This window comes from Pristis pectinata, chromosome 8, assembly GCF_009764475.1.
Source record: "Pristis pectinata isolate sPriPec2 chromosome 8, sPriPec2.1.pri, whole genome shotgun sequence".
NCBI lineage: Eukaryota > Metazoa > Chordata > Chondrichthyes > Rhinopristiformes > Pristidae > Pristis > Pristis pectinata.
Genome location: NC_067412.1, coordinates 81,797,433 through 81,817,227, shown reverse-complemented (window position 1 = coordinate 81,817,227; position 19,795 = coordinate 81,797,433). Strand labels below are relative to the sequence as shown.

At 38.1% G+C, this 19,795-nt stretch overlaps 1 protein-coding gene across 5 annotated transcripts in view; it reads left to right on the top strand.

The window, feature by feature from the left end:
• Window positions 1–11,567, top strand: part of LOC127573018 (glutamate receptor 3-like) — a 239,866-nt gene extending 228,299 nt beyond the window's left edge. For 3 of the 5 annotated variants that reach the window (XM_052020759.1, XM_052020756.1, XM_052020760.1), the window contains one exon: window positions 7,663–11,567. In XM_052020759.1, the coding sequence (XP_051876719.1) occupies window positions 7,663–7,827 (165 nt within the window). In that variant the 3' untranslated portion in view covers window positions 7,828–11,567. The remainder of the gene's footprint in view (window positions 1–7,662) is intronic. The other 2 variants (XM_052020758.1, XM_052020757.1) reach the window with 2 other exon arrangements.
• Window positions 11,568–19,795: the final 8,228 nt, after the last annotated feature.

Sequence of the window (19,795 nt, the reverse complement as noted above, 5' to 3'; positions counted from 1 at the left end):
GCAGTTCTGCAGTTGCCTTCAATGCCCCAGCAATAGAGAGAGTGAGGGTTAGTTTGGCACTATTTTGTTTTCTGCTGCAGTGAAAATAGTGCAAGTATTTCAAATCACTTCCCATTGCGATAATTCTCCATCTACATCATTATCCTAGTTCCTATGGCCTCAATGGCCTTTTTTTATGACCTATCCAAAACTATACACAGTAACCTAACTGGGGCCTAACTGATGTCTCTTACATATGTATCATTACTTATTTATGCTGTGGTTATGGAACCCAAAATATTATTTTCCCTTTTCATGTCTTTGCCTGTACGTACTTTCACCCGAAGAGAAGTTCATCCACATTTTTCAGCACCTCATATTATTTCTGTTTTTACTTTCCTTGCTATCTCAGAGATTTGAGAGTCTTTGGAGCTGTCTTACTCCAAGAGTGATGAAAGCAGAGTCTTTGAATATTTTTAAGGCAGGGGTAGATAAATATTTGATAAGCAAGTGTGCGAATTCTGCAGGCAGATGGGAATGTGGAGTTGAGACATGATCTTATTAAATGGTGGAGCAGGCTTGAGGGGCCAACTGTTCTACTCTTGCTCCTAATTTGTATGTTCATATACCTACATTAAATTCATGTTTCTGCAGAAGCTGGGAACTTAAATGGTTCAGAAGTCTATCACAATATGGCTTGTCAAGATCCCAAAGTTTATGTTGTCAAAAAAGAATCACAATTAAATATAATTCATTTATAGAAGTTAAGAAGAAAAACACGCTCTTTGGGGCATGTCATATTCAACACTTCTCCAATCTAAGCAAATCTCATTTATCCCATCCCTTTAGTTCCTTACTGCTGCGAGTTGTTCCTCTTAACCCACAGACAGACTACTACTAACTGCAGTTAAGTAGATAAATATCTGACTCTGGCAAACATTCTTCAGAAAATGTAATTTTCCATTATATGTTTTTTTAAAATAGAAGGCATCATATTTTATAAATCCATCAATTTGGTTGTATTATCAAGATATTAACACACTATGTGAACTGCCAAAGTTACTACTTGGGTTCTTCCTGATACTATTCATTTACATTTAATACACTTTTAAACCTTCTTTCATATAAACATACAAATGAGGAGCAGGAATGAGCTACTTGGTCCCTCCACCCTGCTCCATCATTTAATGTGATCGTGGCTAATCTGGTTGTAACTACAACAGCAAATTCCAGCCTACCCCCAATAACCTATCACCCCTTGCTTATCAAGACTCTTCCTTACCTCTGTTTTAAAATATTCAAAGACTTTGCTTACACCACCCTTTGAGGGACAGATTCCAAACACTCATGCCCTCCTGGAGAAAAAAATTCACCTCATCTCCATCTAAAATGACTGACCTTTTTTTAAAAAAAAATTGACCCTTAATTCTAGATTCTCCCACAAGAAGAAACATTCTCTTCACATCCACCCTCTCAAAACCTCAAGAACTTTTATGTTTAGATCAAGTCACCTCCCAACTCTTCTAAACACCAGCAGGTCCAAGCCTAACCCATCCAAACTTTCATCATAAAACAATCTGCCTATTCTAGTTATTAGTCTTGTAAACCTCCTCTGAACTGCTTTCAACTTATTTACAACTGCCCTTAAATAAACCAATTCTTATGAAGCAAAACTAACCTAATGCACTAAATATCCATAACTTTGCAAATATGGTCCTCTATCTTAGAGGTAAACACTATAAAAACAGAACATAACAAATATGTTAGCTAGATCGTCATAAACCATCAAAAAATATTGAATTATAGAAACAAAGATATCAGTGCCATATGGGTAAGTTGCTTAATCCATCAGATTTACAACCTAGTACTCTATTACAATAATAAATTCTGTAGTGCAAGCCAAACTTTATGAATTAGATTATATACAATATCACATAACAGGACAAAAGGAAACTATTCAATTCATTATGGCAGTGGTAGCTCTGATAATGTCATCAAATTTTTCTCACTTCTCTAATTATTCCCTAGAACAGTATTTTTTACCTTCATGTCTCCATTCAGTTTTCCTCACGATAGTGTTCTCATTGTGTGATAAAATGTTTCTACATCATCTCTGTCTTCTGGTTAACATCTCTCTGGTCACTGACAATAGCCTCTGTTTACTTTATCAAAACTCTCAATTGTGTAAGTAACAAAAAAAACTATAGTTAATGGAAATCTAAAATAGAAACAGAAAATGATGAAAATATTCAGTAGGTGAAACATCATTTGTAGAGAGAGGAAAAAAATCAGTTACTGTTTTGACCGTTAACATGTAAGATTGAATGACTTTCCAATGAAACATCATCATCGTGAAATGTTAACTGTTTCTCCCTCCACTGATGCTGAGTGAACTACTAAGTTTTTCCAATATTTTCTGTTTTTAACCACACAGAAACAATTATTTTTCAAGAAGCAATTGTAGCACTACATCAGGTATTGCTCAAATTTCCAATGTAATAAATAATGAGAGTTGTATGACCAGTAAGGAGTGAATACTCTGTCCCTTTAAAACTATGTTTAGTTACACTGCAAATTTCTTTTTTTTAAATTTACCAGATTTCAGAAAACTTAACTGAGATAATTTTATTAGGTTGTGCACAGTGTAAGAAATTCCTGTAGAAACCAGCCTTGGTAATTTATTTACAATACAATCAGGTTGTGATTCAGGAAGAGAAATACAAACAACAAAATTTTTATCAAATGTAATTTTGTATATGCCTGAGCTAGAAAAGGTCATTCTCTCCAAAGTATACTTCATGACGAAAGCACATATCTGATTGCGTTAACTACAGAGGGATCTCCCTGCTGTCTGCCACAAACAATGTCATTGCCAAGTTCCTCCTCAACAACCCCCTCCCAGTGGCTGTAGAGCTGCTCCTCAAATTGCAATATGGATTCTATCCATCTAAATGCACAATGGACATGATCTTCACTTTATATCATCTCCAACAGAAATGTGGGGAAAAGCATTAACATATGACATGTGGCCTTTTTTGACCTCAAAGTATTCGATTACATCTATCAGAAGGATCATTGGAGCATTCTGCACAGATTTAGTAGCCTACAGAAATTCCTCTTCATGTTACATCTGCTATATGATGGTGCATTAGCCACGCTCTTAACAACCAAGTCCACAGTCTGGTTTCAAGCTAGGATACATCATCACCCCAAAACTTCTCTCAATCTTTCTCACTGCAAGGTTGCACCTATCCTCTAGCATTTCTCTGGAGTGGAGCTACTGGCCAAATGGGAAACTGTTCTACTCCAGAACCGTGGTCACCCCAGCTATTTCACCAAAGTATACAAAAGAATGGGCTTTACACATAACATCCACGAAACAAAGGTCCTCTACCAACCTGCCATTGCTGCGCATCGATAAAGTCCCATGGTGAAGCCTTTGAAAATATGGAGCACTTCCCTTATCTCAGGAGCCAAGTGTCAACTAAGACATTCATCCAAAGAAATCGAAACCAGGTCATGATCTAGTGGGCATCTCCTTCATGCTGCTGAGACATAGACTACCAATAGAAAACACCTCAAAGTATTGGAGAAAAATCACAAACATTGTCTCTGCAAAATCCTCCAACCCACTGGCAGGATATGCAAGCTAAGGTCAGTGTTCTCTCTCTGGTCAACTTCCCCAGCACTGAGGCCCTAATTACACTCAGCAGGTTCTGATGGACAGGACACACCATTTGCATGCCCAACACCAAACACGTGAAACAGATACTGCTTGGAAGGAACTCCATCAAATGCTCTCAAAGCATCCTTGAAAGAGTTTAACATCCCCACCAATGTTTGGAATCCCTGGACTATGACTGCTCAAATTGGAGAAGCATTTGTGATGGCAATGAGAGCCTCAAGCCCATTTGTTGGGAGCATACAGAAACCCAGCGTAATAGCAGAACAACATGAGAAATAGAAGCAAGGGGCCATTCATTCAATGTGATCTATTACCTTAACGCCACTTTCTTGCACTAACCACATATCCCTTGATATTAGATTCTCCATTAGCCTCACAGATCTGGAGGGGAAGCAAGTCATCCTCATCCTTGAGGGACTGCCTGTAAAGAAAAAGAGGAACGTGACATAGATAAGCTTAATATTACATTATGGATTAATTGAAATAATTTGACCCAAGATTCTAAAAACATAAATCAATACTTTGGTGAATTCAGGGTTGAGAAGAAAAAGTATGAATTCTGGAATCTGAAAAGCAAAACTTGTCAATATAAAGGCACATATTGCCATAATCTGTCCAAGAATTTAGTAAAATTGTAGTTGATTTTGAAATTGAAATTCATACAACTGTTTTTGCCTCCAGTCCATTAATATCTTTGGTTAACAAATATCTATCAATCTCAGGTTTAAAATAAATAATAGATCTAGTATCAATTGCCATTGAGTAAGAGCCTCTACCTCCCTCTGCTAGTGGAGGTGTTTCCTAACTTCAGTCCCAAAAGGCTGGGCCCCAAATTTAAAAAAAATCAGCAGAAATGGTTCCCTTAATAAGTTAAAAGCTTCAATCATATGAATTGATGGATTGGTTTTAAGATTAACTTCATCATAGAAGACAGAGGGTAGTGGTGGAGGGGTGTTATTCTGACTGGAGGTCTGTGATCAGTGATATTCTTCAGGGATCAGTGCTGGGAACTCTGTTGTTTGTAATATGAATAAATGATTTTGACGAAAATGTAGGTGGGCTGATGACACAAAAATTGGCCGGATTGTGGATAGCAAGGAAGATTGTCAAAGGATATCACAGGATATGAATCAGTTGGAAATATGGGCAGAGAAATGGCAGATGGCGTTTAATCTGGACAAGTGTGAAGTGTTGCACTTCGGGACGTCAAATGTAAGAGGAACATATACTGTAAATGATAGAGCACTTAGGAGCATTGATGTACAGAGGGATCTTGGGGTACAAGTCCATAGTTTCCTGAAAGTGGCAACACACATGGATAGGGTGGTAAAGAAGATATGCGGCATGCTTTCCTTCATCAGTTGGGGCATTGAGTATTAAAGACGGGAAGTCATGGTGCACCGGTATAAAACTTTAGTTAGGCCACATTTAGAGTATTGTGTGTAGTTCTGGTCGCTGCATTACAGGAAGGAATGTGGAGGCTTTGGAGAGGGTGCAAGAGAGGTTTACCAGGACGATGCCTGGATTGGAGTGTATTAGCTATAAGGAGAGATTGTTTTTTCTGAAGCATCAGAGGCTGAGTGGCAACCAGATAGAAGTATATAAAATTATAAGAGGCATAGATAGGGTTGATAGAGTCTTATTCCAAGGATGGAAATGTCAAATACTAGAGGACATAGCTTTAGGTGGAGAGAGGGAAACTTTAAAGATGTGCGAGACAAGTTTTTTTATATATACAGAGGGTGGTAGGTATCCGGAAACCGTTGCTAGGTGAGGTGGTGGAAGTAGATACGATAGCAGTATTTAAGAGGCAATTAGACAGGCTCAACGACAGGCAGGGGATGGAGGGATATAGACTGTGTGCAGGCAGATGGGATTAGTTTAATTTGGCATTGTGGTTGGCAAAGATATCATGGGCCGAAGGCCTGTTCCTGTGCTGTACTTTCTATGTTCAATGTTTGATATCAATCCTTAAATTTAAATTCCAGAGAAAACACCCCTACCTTGTGCAATTGCTCCTCATAATTTAAGAATTCAGGTTTCATTCCGATAAACCTACACTCTCCGCCTTCCAAGGTCAGTATATACTTCCTGAGATGTGATGCAGAGTCCCCTTTTGAGTGGATTTGATGGTTTTTAAACCATCTCCACATTTAGCTTTTTTGTGATATAGAAAGTACTCTTTTTCTGTCACTTTTAAGTTTGTATTAAAAACTACGTACAGGCTGACCCCAGGTAATAAACAGGGTCCATTTATACAGACGTCCTTAAGTCAATTTTGTCTCCAAGTCAGAAAATAAACAAAAATCACTCGCTATGCTAACCATACCTCCACGGAATTTTAATGAATGGCAACAAAAATATACAAGACTAATAAGAAAGAATAATTACTAAAAATGGAGAGAGGAAGGAAACAAGTTCTGCCACTTGCAGGAATGGATGTATGCATATACATCAGACTTTTGAATTTGACAATATGATGGAGCTTGTTCATATGTACAGATGTCCTTAAGTAAGTTGGACATTCGTAACCCGGGGACGACCTGTATTTGTCTGTATTCCACAACTGAATCAGTCCAGTAATATGTGTCTTACAAAGAAAGTTGCTTTCATTTACCACTCTGGATCCAGTAAATGTGCTTTCCTTGCCAAAACTGTTGGATGTGTCAAAAATAATTGATTTCCCGTCCTTCTCCCCCACGCCCCCCCCAAACTAATAGATATGCAGGGTAATAAAAGAGAACAAGCACTTATTAGAAGTGACTTTTAGAGATGCATGTAAAAAAATCCAAGGGAAAATATTATCAATTTTGAAAAGAAAATAAGAGTAAATATTCAGTGGGCCAATTCAACTTGGACACACAACAACCAGGCCTCAGAAGCTTCCTGTCAGTGTTGGGAGGTTCTTTGATAGAACTGTTTTTCAATCACTGTTATTCAAAGTGACATTTAGACTATTAAAATTGTTGTAAATAACAGAAAATAAAATAGTAACAATTTTGACAAAATAAAAGATTAACTGCATGTTATAACAATAAGGTAGGATTTAAAGCAGTACAATAAGAAAAAACAACAAACAATTTACCTTTTACCTCCCAAACTCAAGTTTGAGAGAACTCATTCAAATGAATTCTCTGACCTGCCTACCACAGGATCCCCAAGGAAGATTCCCCAGCATAACCCTGGGCAATCCCAACACTTCTGGGCTCCATCATTAGGCTAGTCCCGAGCTTATACTGGATCCACACAAACCTAAGACTGACGTGGGAGCAGCTAATTGCTGGCAGTTCCCTTCAGAACCTCAAGCCACAATCAGCTCAAATCGGCCCAACATCCACCACTTCAGTAACCTTTCTTTTAAAAAAAAGTGACGCTTAGTTCCAGATTCTCCCACAATTCAGTGGGAAGTGAATGCTACACACAAAGGAGATTTCCACTCAGAAGTGGCAGCACCCCCCGGGTTTGAATTGACCACCATTAACAGCAATTGATTTAATATCGGCCATATTAAAATGTAATGTGAGCGCCATCTGGTCGAACAATTCAAATAATTTTAGGCCATTTACATCACTTTACAGATGGCTGCCTACAAAATATCAGTTTATTAATAACACCTACACTTGTTTCAATATAATATTTCCTGCATTTGTAAATTATATCAAACTCCTGTGTCCAATTCTGCCAGCAGTTCCATAATATTTATTATAGTTATACAAGTTATTGAATCATATAAATGGATATATCTATTGTAAATTTTACAGTTCATGACTGGAAATGCACTATTTTTATCCAGTCATCATGCTAACATAACTTGACTCATTTTCGGTGCTTTATTTTAGCTAATCTGACACTGTCTTTGCAATGCTGGGAAATGTATCACAGTTCAGATATGCAGTGGCAAGCATAGTATTTAGTTTGTTAGTCAACCCATAAATCATGTTACATATATAATGCTTTTAATAACAGATACTCTTTCTTTTCCCTTCTTTGTAATACAGCTGACCTATGCTGATGCCATGCAAAACAAAGGAACACTGTCCGTAATTGGGAGCATTGGAGAAAAGGGCCGTGCCATGACCCCTGACTACCTGCGGTCACTGCACGCTGTACCGGGAGTCAGACATGGTACCAGAGTGGCTGATGGTGCACCAGACTTTTCATAATAAACTGAATACTCCTTCAGTGCCTTATGGAACATAATGGAGAATCACAACAATGCAACTCATCATTCAGAATCACAATAAGCATCTAGCTTGCTTGAAAATACAGGGCAGGAGTCTAAAAAAAAAATCGAGCTTCTCTGTGAAATTATATACTGGAATAAAATCAATTTAGTTCAGCAAAAAGCCATCATTTGATAACACAAGTTTTTCAGAGAAAAGGTTTCATGTATAAAATATCTGAACAACAATATTGGGACTTATTACTTTGAGTGCCAGTATAGTTTGCCTCGCACCAATTAAAATGAGAAATTGGCAAAGCACTCAAAGTGCAAAAGAAATATGCAATATAAAATTAAGTCTAAAACAGTTCCTTCAATAACTGATTAACCAAAATAACAGCTATTTTAATTATAATAAAGTTTCTTGCAAAGGACAATGGCAAAATTCTTACATGATATCTTTTCTGTGAGGGGGAAAAAAAGCATAATTTCTTAATACAACCCAAGCTGTTCAGTAAGGTACCTACATATTAATTACCTCTGTTAATAACACAATATTGGGGATTCAGTGGGTTAAAATCCAGTCTGTGGAGAAGAAGATTGTCATGATGTCAAACAGAATGTGAATAATCACATACAATGATGGCCTACTTTTATATAAGAGCAAATATGTTTAACCTTTTCCTCTCTGAATATTCTCAAGTGTCTGATCATTGAGAAGATGGGAATCTATAATGACCTGATCAGGTGAGAAGGGGTTAATCAGAGCTCTACACACAAAGTGTCTATAGAAAAACAAAATGATTTTTTTAATGGATTATATGAATAGAAATAATGTAGATTTATCGATTTGTGTCAGTTTTCAAGGGTGAAGACTTCACAGAGGTGAAGGATTTGAGTTATTTTCAGTCTTTTAAAACTTGCATGTACAAAAGTAATTACCTACACTTCCTGCTTTCAACTTCAAGCTATAGAAGTTAAGCTGTAGTCACAAAGACATTTTTGTTAAAACTGCACATCGCCAAACACAGAAATGTTAATGAGCAAAATAGCAAATATTTAAAGCATAAAGATGCATGAGTGGACATCAGTTACAAAGCCTCAGAAATGAGGTATTGTAAAAGAAAGGAGTTTTAATACATTTTGTAAATAAACTGTATAGAAAAAAGGAGTTTGCAAATGTCTGACCAAACAGAGTACGCCTCCAATTTGTTTTTCTTAATAGCTTTATGGTTGGTAAGTTTGTCATATTTTCAGTACAGAGAGGCCTGACACTTCTCACTAAGTGCTTTTACCCTTTCTGACAGTGTAATCAACAGCAGTTACATGAGCATCCCTCCTTCAATCCTTCTTCAAATTGTTGTCTCCCTCCCATATCTCAATACCATCTCAATGTGGGCGTATGATCCAGCTGTCAGGATAAAAGAGCTAGCTTTAGTTAAGTAAATGTAAAGACTGGGCCCTGTGCATTTATAGCCATGTGACTCTATAGAAAAGTACAGCCCAATACTGTACACCTGTCTTTTATTCAATAGGAAATGTAAAAGCATCTGCACTACTTATTACTGATTTTTGACGTGACACATTCAAAAGCCTTTCAACAATGTTTACTCTTGGATGTGAAATGGAAGGTGATAACTGTAATATTTCACTCATTTGGGTGAAATTTCACTGTTTGTGCTTGTCACAAAATATTTGCTTGGTATTGATTCAGATCATTTTTTTTTTAAATTGAGATTGTCATGCATTTTTGATCCTTGAATGGTATAAACTCCATTCCAGACAAATTCCTATAATGGTCAACACCACTCACCCAAATCCCCTCACCCCCCAACTCTGTAGAGATTTAGCAAAGATAAGGAAATAAATTATTCCTCAGTTGTGGTATCAAATTAAAGCTCCCTGCTGCAGCCTGATGAGTTGGCTAGTTACACAATGCCTAAAAATTATCCTGGCAAGTTTGCATGTATATGCAATTTCAGTGACACTTGGAGACAGTCCTTCTTAGCTGGTTCAGTGCCCTAAAAGCCACAAAATTGCTAATATGAAACAAATCAAAGCATTTCCTCTTCCTTAAAAGTGGGTATAATATAGTGGTAGCTTTGATCACAGTCTGAAATTAAAGATTAGAAGGTTTGAACTCAGTTCTGAGAACACTAAATATCTAGTTTTATTGATTTATGAAATCATTCTATACAAGTCATAAATCTTGGGCTCTGCTATTTATGCCTCTTACAACAATAACACTGATCCAATATTTTTTCACAAAGTCATAATTTCAAAGAAATATAATAGACATAGTTCTCACAACCCCAAGTAAATGTTCATATACATATAAAATTATTTAAGTGATCAATCTGAAAGAAATATCTCAGATAACTTGAGCCTAATCTCAGGATGATAGCAGAGTTGCCTCTCAGTAAAAATGTAACAAGGAAGCGTGAAATAGTACACACTTCCTGCCTGTTCATCACCAGGAACTGGGTTCAAATCCACTTAAGTTCTTTGCTGAAACTCTCCAAACTACAATCAATAAGGGTTGAAGGTGAAAAGTGTCAGGTTAACCTTGTGGAAATCCACAGAATATTCATAAATTAGTTCAATATTGTTTCATATTAATGTTATTGAAAGCAGCCCAAGGATGGACAGTGTAACAACCAAAAGTGGCACCAATGTCATCCTACTGAAAATAAGGAATCACTGCCGAGGGAGAGCAACATTATTCTTTGCCCTCATCTAACCAATGCTGCATACTGACCTGGGCAAGGGTATACCCTGAATAGGCAATTCTTACCTCTACCCCATCACTAACATCCCTTAACTTCAATATTGAAATTTCACAAAATACAATTGTAATTTATCAAACTTTGCAACTGAAGAAATATTATACCTGACTGCAACCATCCTTTCATTATTTCTATTGGCATCACCACCTATAAAGTATAAACATGATTGATTGATACATAGGCATACAAGGTACAAAGCTGTTAGGAGCATCCTGTATTCAGAGGGTGAATAGTGATGTGCAGTCCAGTAACTCAGTTATATGTAGCTATTGGAATTGGAAACACTGTACTTAAACAAGGTATAAAAAAATTATTGTACAGAGACATTAACTCAGCTTTGTTCCTTCACAGGGGTGTGACAGCATCACTGCTCTGCCCAATTTCACAGCTTAATAGCACTGCCCCCAGGAACTTGCTTTTAGAATGCAGGTGTTTGCTGTCACACCAGGGTCCCACTTTGAATTATATCATTTGATAATTTGAAGCACTCATACATCTTGTGAAAATCTGTTATGAGAACTTAACCATGTCATTTTTGCTATAGTTATTCCCATTGAACACTATTAAATGGTTGTCAAATTGCATTTTTCTCTACAACTATATATGATAATAGAATAGGATTCCATTAAGTCTATTTTTTAGTTATTTGTTGCATTTCAGAAGATCAAAGGTTTCTGTTTCCCATGTTGAGCCCTTCCAGAGTTGCAGCAGCCTTTGAAAAGCACATCTAGCTTATACAAGGATGACATTTTAGTTATATATGAAAAAAGACAGATTCTGTTGTTGTTGCCACCTAGTTTGGTAAAATTCCCTTTAACTGTGTTAACTGGATTTATTTTCTAGGTTTGTATAGAAACATGTATAATGGCCTAATTTTAATGTAATCATATGTTAAGGAGAAGAGAAGATCTAAAGTGGCCCAAATCAATCAATTCTAATTTATGAAAGAAAAATAAATCCGCAATCCCAATTATGTGGCAGTTATCCTTTTTAAATGTTACACTCCATCACAAAGCACGACATGACACGTATACCTCCATTGTAGAATATCTTGCAACTGAGAAAGTCCACACCTCGGATTCTAGCACTTGTCAGTTACAGTGAGGAAGCTGACCTCTGGTGAAATCATAAAGGGGCTTGGAAAAATATGGTTTTAGTATTTTGAAGAACTTTATTTCTGGATCTGCTACTTTAATATTAAAGCACAAAGAATTATAACTGAGTAAAGATAGTAGGGCTGATTTCACATGTATTCCAGGGCAGGACCACCCACTGGGGTCATCGTCGCCAGAGGGTATGACTTCCAGTAAACCTGGCATCCAGATACTCAGTAAATCACACGTTAGAACGAGGTGCCATCCCGCTTAGTGAGAGGAGTTTGCATTTCTTTTAATTTCAGACAGAAATACCTAATTTCCTTGGGGTGGCCACTGAAGGGCCAGTGAAGCAGTTGTAGTCATGTTGACAGATTCTTTTTTCTTCAGGCAGAAAGGCGCCCAAATCATGTTGTAGAAGGCCTTCAAGGAAGTGGACTATGCCAATTCTGCATCAACAAATCAGGACATGGGTTCAATACCAGAATTCTTATTTCTATGTTTATCCATTATATTTGTTAGCTATTTACCTTGGCACCCATCCCTCAAACATAACCAACCTCAGCACATTCTTCACCAATGCAGTGGACACCACAGTAGTCTCTTCCAATCATATTCACACCTTGTTGCTGCCTTTACATCAATCCCCCCACAGTGTCTGGCTTCAATCCAAAGGTGACTCCTATCACTCCATTCCCATTTCACAACAGAATTGATTTCTTCAACACGATTTGCTCTCCATCCTGCGCTCACTGCCATTAACAGTGCGTTATGTGAAACGAAGCCACACATCCTCACAACTGTGTTCAAGAGCTCATCCTTTACTCACTTCATCTTTTACCTCAGGTGTGAAGGTGGGTCAGTACACATCCAAGCCCTCATCCAGATGTAGTAGGAATATATGGGCATCATTGTGAAGACCATAGCAAGGCTGGATACCCAACTCATACACGTATCCCTTCTCTTTCCTCGAGTGCTCTGAAAAATATCAGAGAGCATGGCAACCTGCTGTGGTTTGCACTGCCAATCATCAGTTTTGGCTCGCCTTCCCATGTTACGCTGACCTTTATCCCTGTTCAGTTGTTCTAGGCTCATCTGAAGCTTTCAAAACAAAAGGTGGGAGGAGGGTAATGCTCCTATAGAAGCTCTGCCAATCTCTCCATCCCCTTCAAACACGTGGACAGAAATAGGAAGTGGGAAAGATGGCAAAATAGATTGAATGAACACTCAATGAATTACGTAGTACAAAAGGACAGAAGCAGTACCTGGTAGAACCAACAGCCTAAGGTAACATTTCCTGAAGGCACAATTTAACACAATCTTCAAAGATAGTGGTAGTGGTCAGCCTGACAAAGAGCAACCCCTTCACATCTGAGAACACAGAAGAAATTGCTTCCAGTTTGTGTAGCAGTGAGCCCAAGCATTAACGCTCTGCAGAATGTCCAATCATTTCCATGGATGCTACATCCAAGTCCACACACTAAACCTCTGTCACCCATGCCTGCAGATTGATCTCAGAACATGCTGTTACTATTCAAGTACCAGGTTTTCCTATGATTTGGAATGGAGTCAATACTTGAGTCTAGCGGTGTGTGTCCTGCAAACCTTCAAACAGGGCTGGATCAGCCAAATTCAGAGTCACGATCCCAGAAATAAATCAATCAGCTAAGTTTAATGACCTCAATTTCAGAATTTTAGGACCAGAACTTTAGTTAAAAGTTGTCCAACCACCAGGGTGGAAGAATTGCTATGGTTTTGATTATCATCACTTCTACCAATTCACTCACTTTGATAGTTTTTAGTCAAAGATGTTTAATATAAGAACTACCATGAACAACTATTAAGTTCTACCAGCATAAGAGCTGCTAATAGTCCATTCAATCAACACAGACATTCTCTTTCCATCCTGAGTACTTAAATACTTTTGGTGGTCATGAGGAGCTCATGATTTGAAGTTAATGTTTGAAGTACAATGTTGGAGGAGGAATTTGCCAAGTAGTCACTTCTCAGCCAATTCAAACACTAAAGGGGAATTTCCATAACTAACTTTAATAATGAATCCGTGGACTTCTGAAGACTTAAACACACCTGCATGAAGTAACAAGGAAAAATCTGAGCAATGGATAAATAAAAGGACTTATGATAAGGATTGCTTTCAGATAGGCTGCTGCCATTTGCCATCTCCAGTGAACTTTAAAGAAGATCAGACTAACATTCATTGGAAATCCAATCTTGTACTTCAATTACATATTAATAATTTTATTTCTAGACAACTAACTGTATCCTAACTCTGATGCAATTGCCTTTGGTGTGTGAGTTTTTAAAAACTTTCTTCCCTCTTACATTGATAGTTTGGGTTATTCCAATTCTTGATCAGTTGGTTGCCTGAGAATTGTGTCAATTTTGAACTCGTAATGAGATCCTTTCAGCCACGTGAAGCAATTAAGTTACTTATTCTTCCTTTCAGTATCTAGAATTATTTTACAGACATCCACAAGAAATCTTAGTGAATTACCCCAGGACATGAACAAATTAATTGGACTCAACTGAGCACAGAAATATCTCTGCCTTGGGATCTCACGTCACTGCAGACTGACCTAATTTCCATAGTACACTAAACACAAGGACACCCTCACTAACATAAGAACATTCCATGAGAGGTCTGCCTTCTATTCAAAGTCTGTCATCCTAGCTTTGGCTACTGTTGTTCAAATAAGAAGAAATAAAAATCATCCTCATTGGGATTTTTGGCTTTTAACTGACTGAGACCTCTTGGGATGCAGATTCCAAATAGATGCACACACAATCCCAACATCTTGGCTCTGAGGGGTGGGGCGGATCCCATCAATTCCTTCAAAACCTCTGGAGTCTCCGGTAATCTTCGCAAATTACCAGAGAGTCCAGTCAAACCTGGAAAATTCCCAGACGTGCTGGCTACAATTTTTACCTTGAGACTTCAATAGACAACCAAAGCAGCAGTCTCAAAATTTGATTGGATGTGTAGGTTTCTCAGCCATTGAGCAGGTACCCAGCTTCCAATGAAACAAGCAGGAATACTCATATACTACATGAAATTGCATCACCTACTACAGCATGAAATACAATCAGGCATTCAGGACCCAAGGCCTTGTAGGGTGAAGAAATCCATGGTTAATAATGCCCCCAGTGTTTTACTTGGATTTCCTCTGGTAGCCAGACATGGAAGTGCAGACCACACTGAGGTGTGTTCTGCTGCTAGTCAATGGTTCCTCACAGATCCATCAGAAGATCAGTGTGATCTGACCCGATGAATCACAAAGAGAAATTGAGAACTGCGGAAAGACATGCAGCTTCTTTATTCCATCCCCATGGCTTGATGTACAATTTTAATTCTGCCTCAACTGCACCTCTTCCACTAACCCTTCAAGATTTGGCTGAATTGAGTTCAGTCATGTTTCGATTCTTCTATGCGTTAGTGACTCCACCACGTTGGAACATGGCATATTTCTGGAAGTTATTAAAACATTGCCAAATCAATGCCCTACTTTTAAATTTGGGCACCCTTGCAATATTTGTTTCTTCGGTGCTTCTTTGTTAAGTCTCACTGACCTCTCTGCCACAAGCCATGTGCTCGAGACCAAATTGTTTCATAAACTGCTCAAATAGAAATGAACAAAACTTGGGGTTATTATCCAAGACCAACTTTTCTGGTAAGCTACAATATGGTATGCTTCATTGTAGTAGAAGACACGAGCTGTTTCATTTTGATCACCAAGAAGTTAACAGTCCCATTCTCATGATAATCACCTTTCCCCCTTCCAAACCTCCATTGGGATAGGTTTGTTGGCCATTTCCAATAAATAAATAAACACAAAATGCAAAAGAGACAACAAATTTTGTCTATTTTTATTTCTTTCAACTCACATTTCTCGACACACATACAGATAATGTGTTTTTCTTTAAATCGTGGTCTAGCAGATCCCGCCCCTCCCCCCAAATAATTTTCCATATTTACCCTCCAGGTGTCTGAAACAGGGTCACCAAGTGCACATTGCAAACCTGTTATTTGTTATGAGTGATATCACTAAACTTTGTGGCGGTACAGTAGCGTAGCGGTTAGCGCGATGCTATTACAGCACCAGCGATCGGGGTCCGATTCCCGTCGCTGTCTGTAAGGAGTTTGTACGTTCTCCCGTGTCTGCGTGGGTTTCCTCCGGGTGCTCCGGTTTCCTCCCACATTGCAAAGATGTACGGGTAGGTTAATTGGGTTTAAAATGGGCAGCACGGACTCATTGGGCTGGAAGGGCCTGTTACTACGCTGTAAATAAATTTTTTTTAAAAAGTTAAATTTATCTTATCTATATTTGATATGCATTTAAAAGTGTACGTCTCCATTCAAACTGAAGGCTGAAAGGTGATAGGCATCTGCAAGACACTTGCGTCTCCAAGTGCAGCTGCTGGCCACTTAAGAGATTGTCTTGTCAGTTTCCAAAGCAATCCCTTAAGTCCCCCCCACCAACACCACCCTCCTTCACCCCCCCCCCCCCAGCTACCGTGAACCATTACTCATCATTACTGTTGGGAGAAAAACATCCCATAGGAACGCATCTCCACTTACAACATGGGATTCAATGGGAAAATGGGTTTTGCATTCAGGAAAAATCACAATAAGGACAGCTTTCAAGGAATTCAAATCCCCCCGTAATGCGGAGCAAGTATCTTTATGCTCATAATATCAATGTAAAGGTCTTACAAAATCTGCCTTCTCGGAAAACTTGGTACATGACTCTACATCTCCATTTAACACAAACCTTTCCATTGACACAGATCATCGATTATATTACAGACTCAGGAATTCATCTAGGCATACATGTGATTCAATCGATTCTTTGAATATGTTTTTCAGTACAATATTTTTGTCTTCTTAGCTACTTTCATTGCTATAATCAGAAAAATTATCTATTCTCGCCATCCCAACCACCCCCCCCCCCCCACCAGTTCCATGTGAATAGCACACTTTCATACTCTGTCTCCGAATTCAGATAGTATGCCTGACAACAGACCTGGAATTGCTTGTTGTTTTGAAGTTCTAAATTCAATACTGCAATCACATTGAAATAAGAGAATGATTGCACAACCATTGTTGGTACTGGCGACTTGCTAAACAAGGTTTATGGTCTGTGACCAAAGTAAAAGATTGTCCTGGTGGGAATTCTTGGAAGTTTTTCCACTCTAAGCACAATTCCTAAATGCCTCCTTTTGAATCTGAGCAAAGTTTCTTTCACACTTCATTAATATACATAATGCAAACACTATCCTTTTCCTCGACAATCATCCATTACATGACTAATGACAGCTCCTACTCCATAATTTGATGAGATGGACTCTGACCTCACAATCTACCTTGTTGTGACCTTGCACCTTATTGTCTACCTGCACTGCACTTCCTCTGTAGCTGTGACACTTTACTCTGTGTTTTATTGTTTTTACTTGTACTACCTCAATGCACTCTGTACTAACTCAATGTAATGACACTGTGTAATGAATTGACCTGTACGATCGGTATACAAGTTTTTCACTGTACCTCGGTGCAAGTGACAATAATAAACCAATACTAATAATTCAAAACATCCCATTCAGGTTTCAAAATACATATTGCATCATAGCGAACTAACAAAGACACTTCCTGGACTATGCTTTTTGCTGTTCTTTGTCCCAATTCCATTTCCTTTTTCAATAACTGATTTAATAACAACAGTGGTCTTACAAGATCTGGGGAAAATCTAACATGGTGCCATACCAGTCTAGGAATGAATTCTGCAATGTTTCCAGTTCTCCTTGCCTTCACACTTGCTTTCACATTTTATGTGACTAGGTGAAACCATTTGCATCTACATTTAGCCCAAGGTGTTCTTTCAATACAAATGTACATTTGCATCTTTTAAGTTTTACATTATGTTTGTGTATATGTCTGAACATTTCTTCTAATATTCTTTGATGGTAATTATCTTGATGGCATAAATAACGATCTATACTTTCCAGTTTCTTAGCCTGAAAGATATTCAGAGAGGAGTTAACACCATAAGGTAATTTGTGTATAAATACAGCCCCTCGTGAAAAACACATGATGATGCTGGAGGAACTCAGCAGGCCAGGCAGCATCAGTGGAGAAAAACAGGTGGTCAACATTTTGGGTCAGGACCCTTCTTCAGGACTGAAGATAGGAAAAGGGAAAGCCTAATATATAGGAGGGAAAAGCAGAGCAGTGATAGGTGGACAAAAGAGGGGAGGCGGGGTGAGTACAAGGTGGTGATAGGTAGATGCAGACAAAAGAGGGGAGGTGGGTTTCATCTAGATTCCAGCATCTGCAGTCCTTTGTTTCTCCAGCTCCTCATGTGTATTAATTGTAAATAATTACTGACTCATCCACACTTACTTAGCACATGCGTGACAAATCTTGCTTGGTGAAAACCTTGGTTCCTACCAAATCATATGGAAGCCTTTCATCATAAACTGCCTGGTTCAATGTCACCTAATGGTCACCACATAATCAAACAGCTTTGTCTGCATTAGACATTACTACAATTCTAGAAGCTGTCATTCTAGAACGTCCATTTTGTTCTGATGTATCTAACTCTTCCTCCAACACATACAGGACAGGTGAAGACTTACAGTAGATTGGTTAATGTGCCTAGCTCGATACAAATGTTGCCTTCATAACTTGTAATTACTGTGAAGCATATTTTCCCCAAGAATACGTCTAAGAATGATTTTGAAGCATCTGTGCTGAACACATTTTCCTAGACTAGATTCAATTCTCTGTGTCAATTTTTACCCATTAATGTTGTTGGATTAGTAAAATCGCAATAACTATTGGTTGTTTTAGATGTTAGCTATTGTTCCTCACTAAACATTTCTAGTCTAAAATCTCCAACAATTCATCCAAATATGAACATTGAAAATCTCACAACAAATGGTAGTTTTATCAACACTATTACTGATAATATCTTATTGTTCTAGAATATTTACTTACTTAAATTTAAATCCTATATAATATATATATTAAGACAAGACATAATGGAATATACAGGACAAAGGGAAACCAGCCCATTGTTTAAACCCATTATACCTTTCATTACATTGCTCCAGTTTGTTTGCTGTACCATACACCTGTCCAGTTTCTGCTTTGAATTTATCAATGTCATCCATCTCCACTGTTTTTGGAGCCATATCCTACAGAGGTTTATCATTCGCAGTGCAAAGCAGTGAAATCCAAATTGTCCATTAACCTTCTGAGTGGTAAGTGAAATCATTTTTCAGTTAGGTTAAAACACACTCCAAACAATCAGTTTGATTTCCAGCTGAACCATGGATGGATATTGACATTAGAAGCAGTCAAGCATGTGTTGCCAGCCTGTCTGTTCCTCCTGCCTGGTGTGAAATACCTTGCTAAAGAGCAGAGACATGCTAAATGATAAAATGATTAAACAGAAGCTAACAATGGACAAACATTGTAAACTGGTAGTCATACAAGGATTACAATTTAATTGTGATGCACGCATTCATTCGCTGTGAATTTGATGCCCAGCAATTCATTTGGAAGAGAACCTCAGCCCTTTCAGCAAAACAAATGTTCATTTTTTAGAATCAATGCCTCTCTCTTTATATGATGCATTTTCCTGGATGCTTCTTTGCAAATAACTTGTGGCAAAATGTAACAGGGAAAACTGTGCAGTTACTCTATCACAGTGAGCTGGGAATAAATTAATAACAGCAATAGTGACATTTTTTGAATTTGGCGATAGCTGAGGCAGCTGCCTTTCTGCCCGTGTTATTTAAGGAGCCTCCCCAAAACACTAATGGATTTATTTTTACAAGAACTAACTTGATGGAGAATGGTTCAGAGCCAGAATTATGGGTTAAGACAGTGAGTCCATGTTGATGAGTCAAACCCTGTGACAGCCATCCCTAGTGGTCCCAGATTCTGTCATGCTGTAACCACACCATGGATTATTCCATGTTGCACTGTATAAATGCAACCTACCAATAACACCTGCACCATGAATCATCAGTCTGCCAGACCCCAAATCCATGAAAGATGCACCACTCA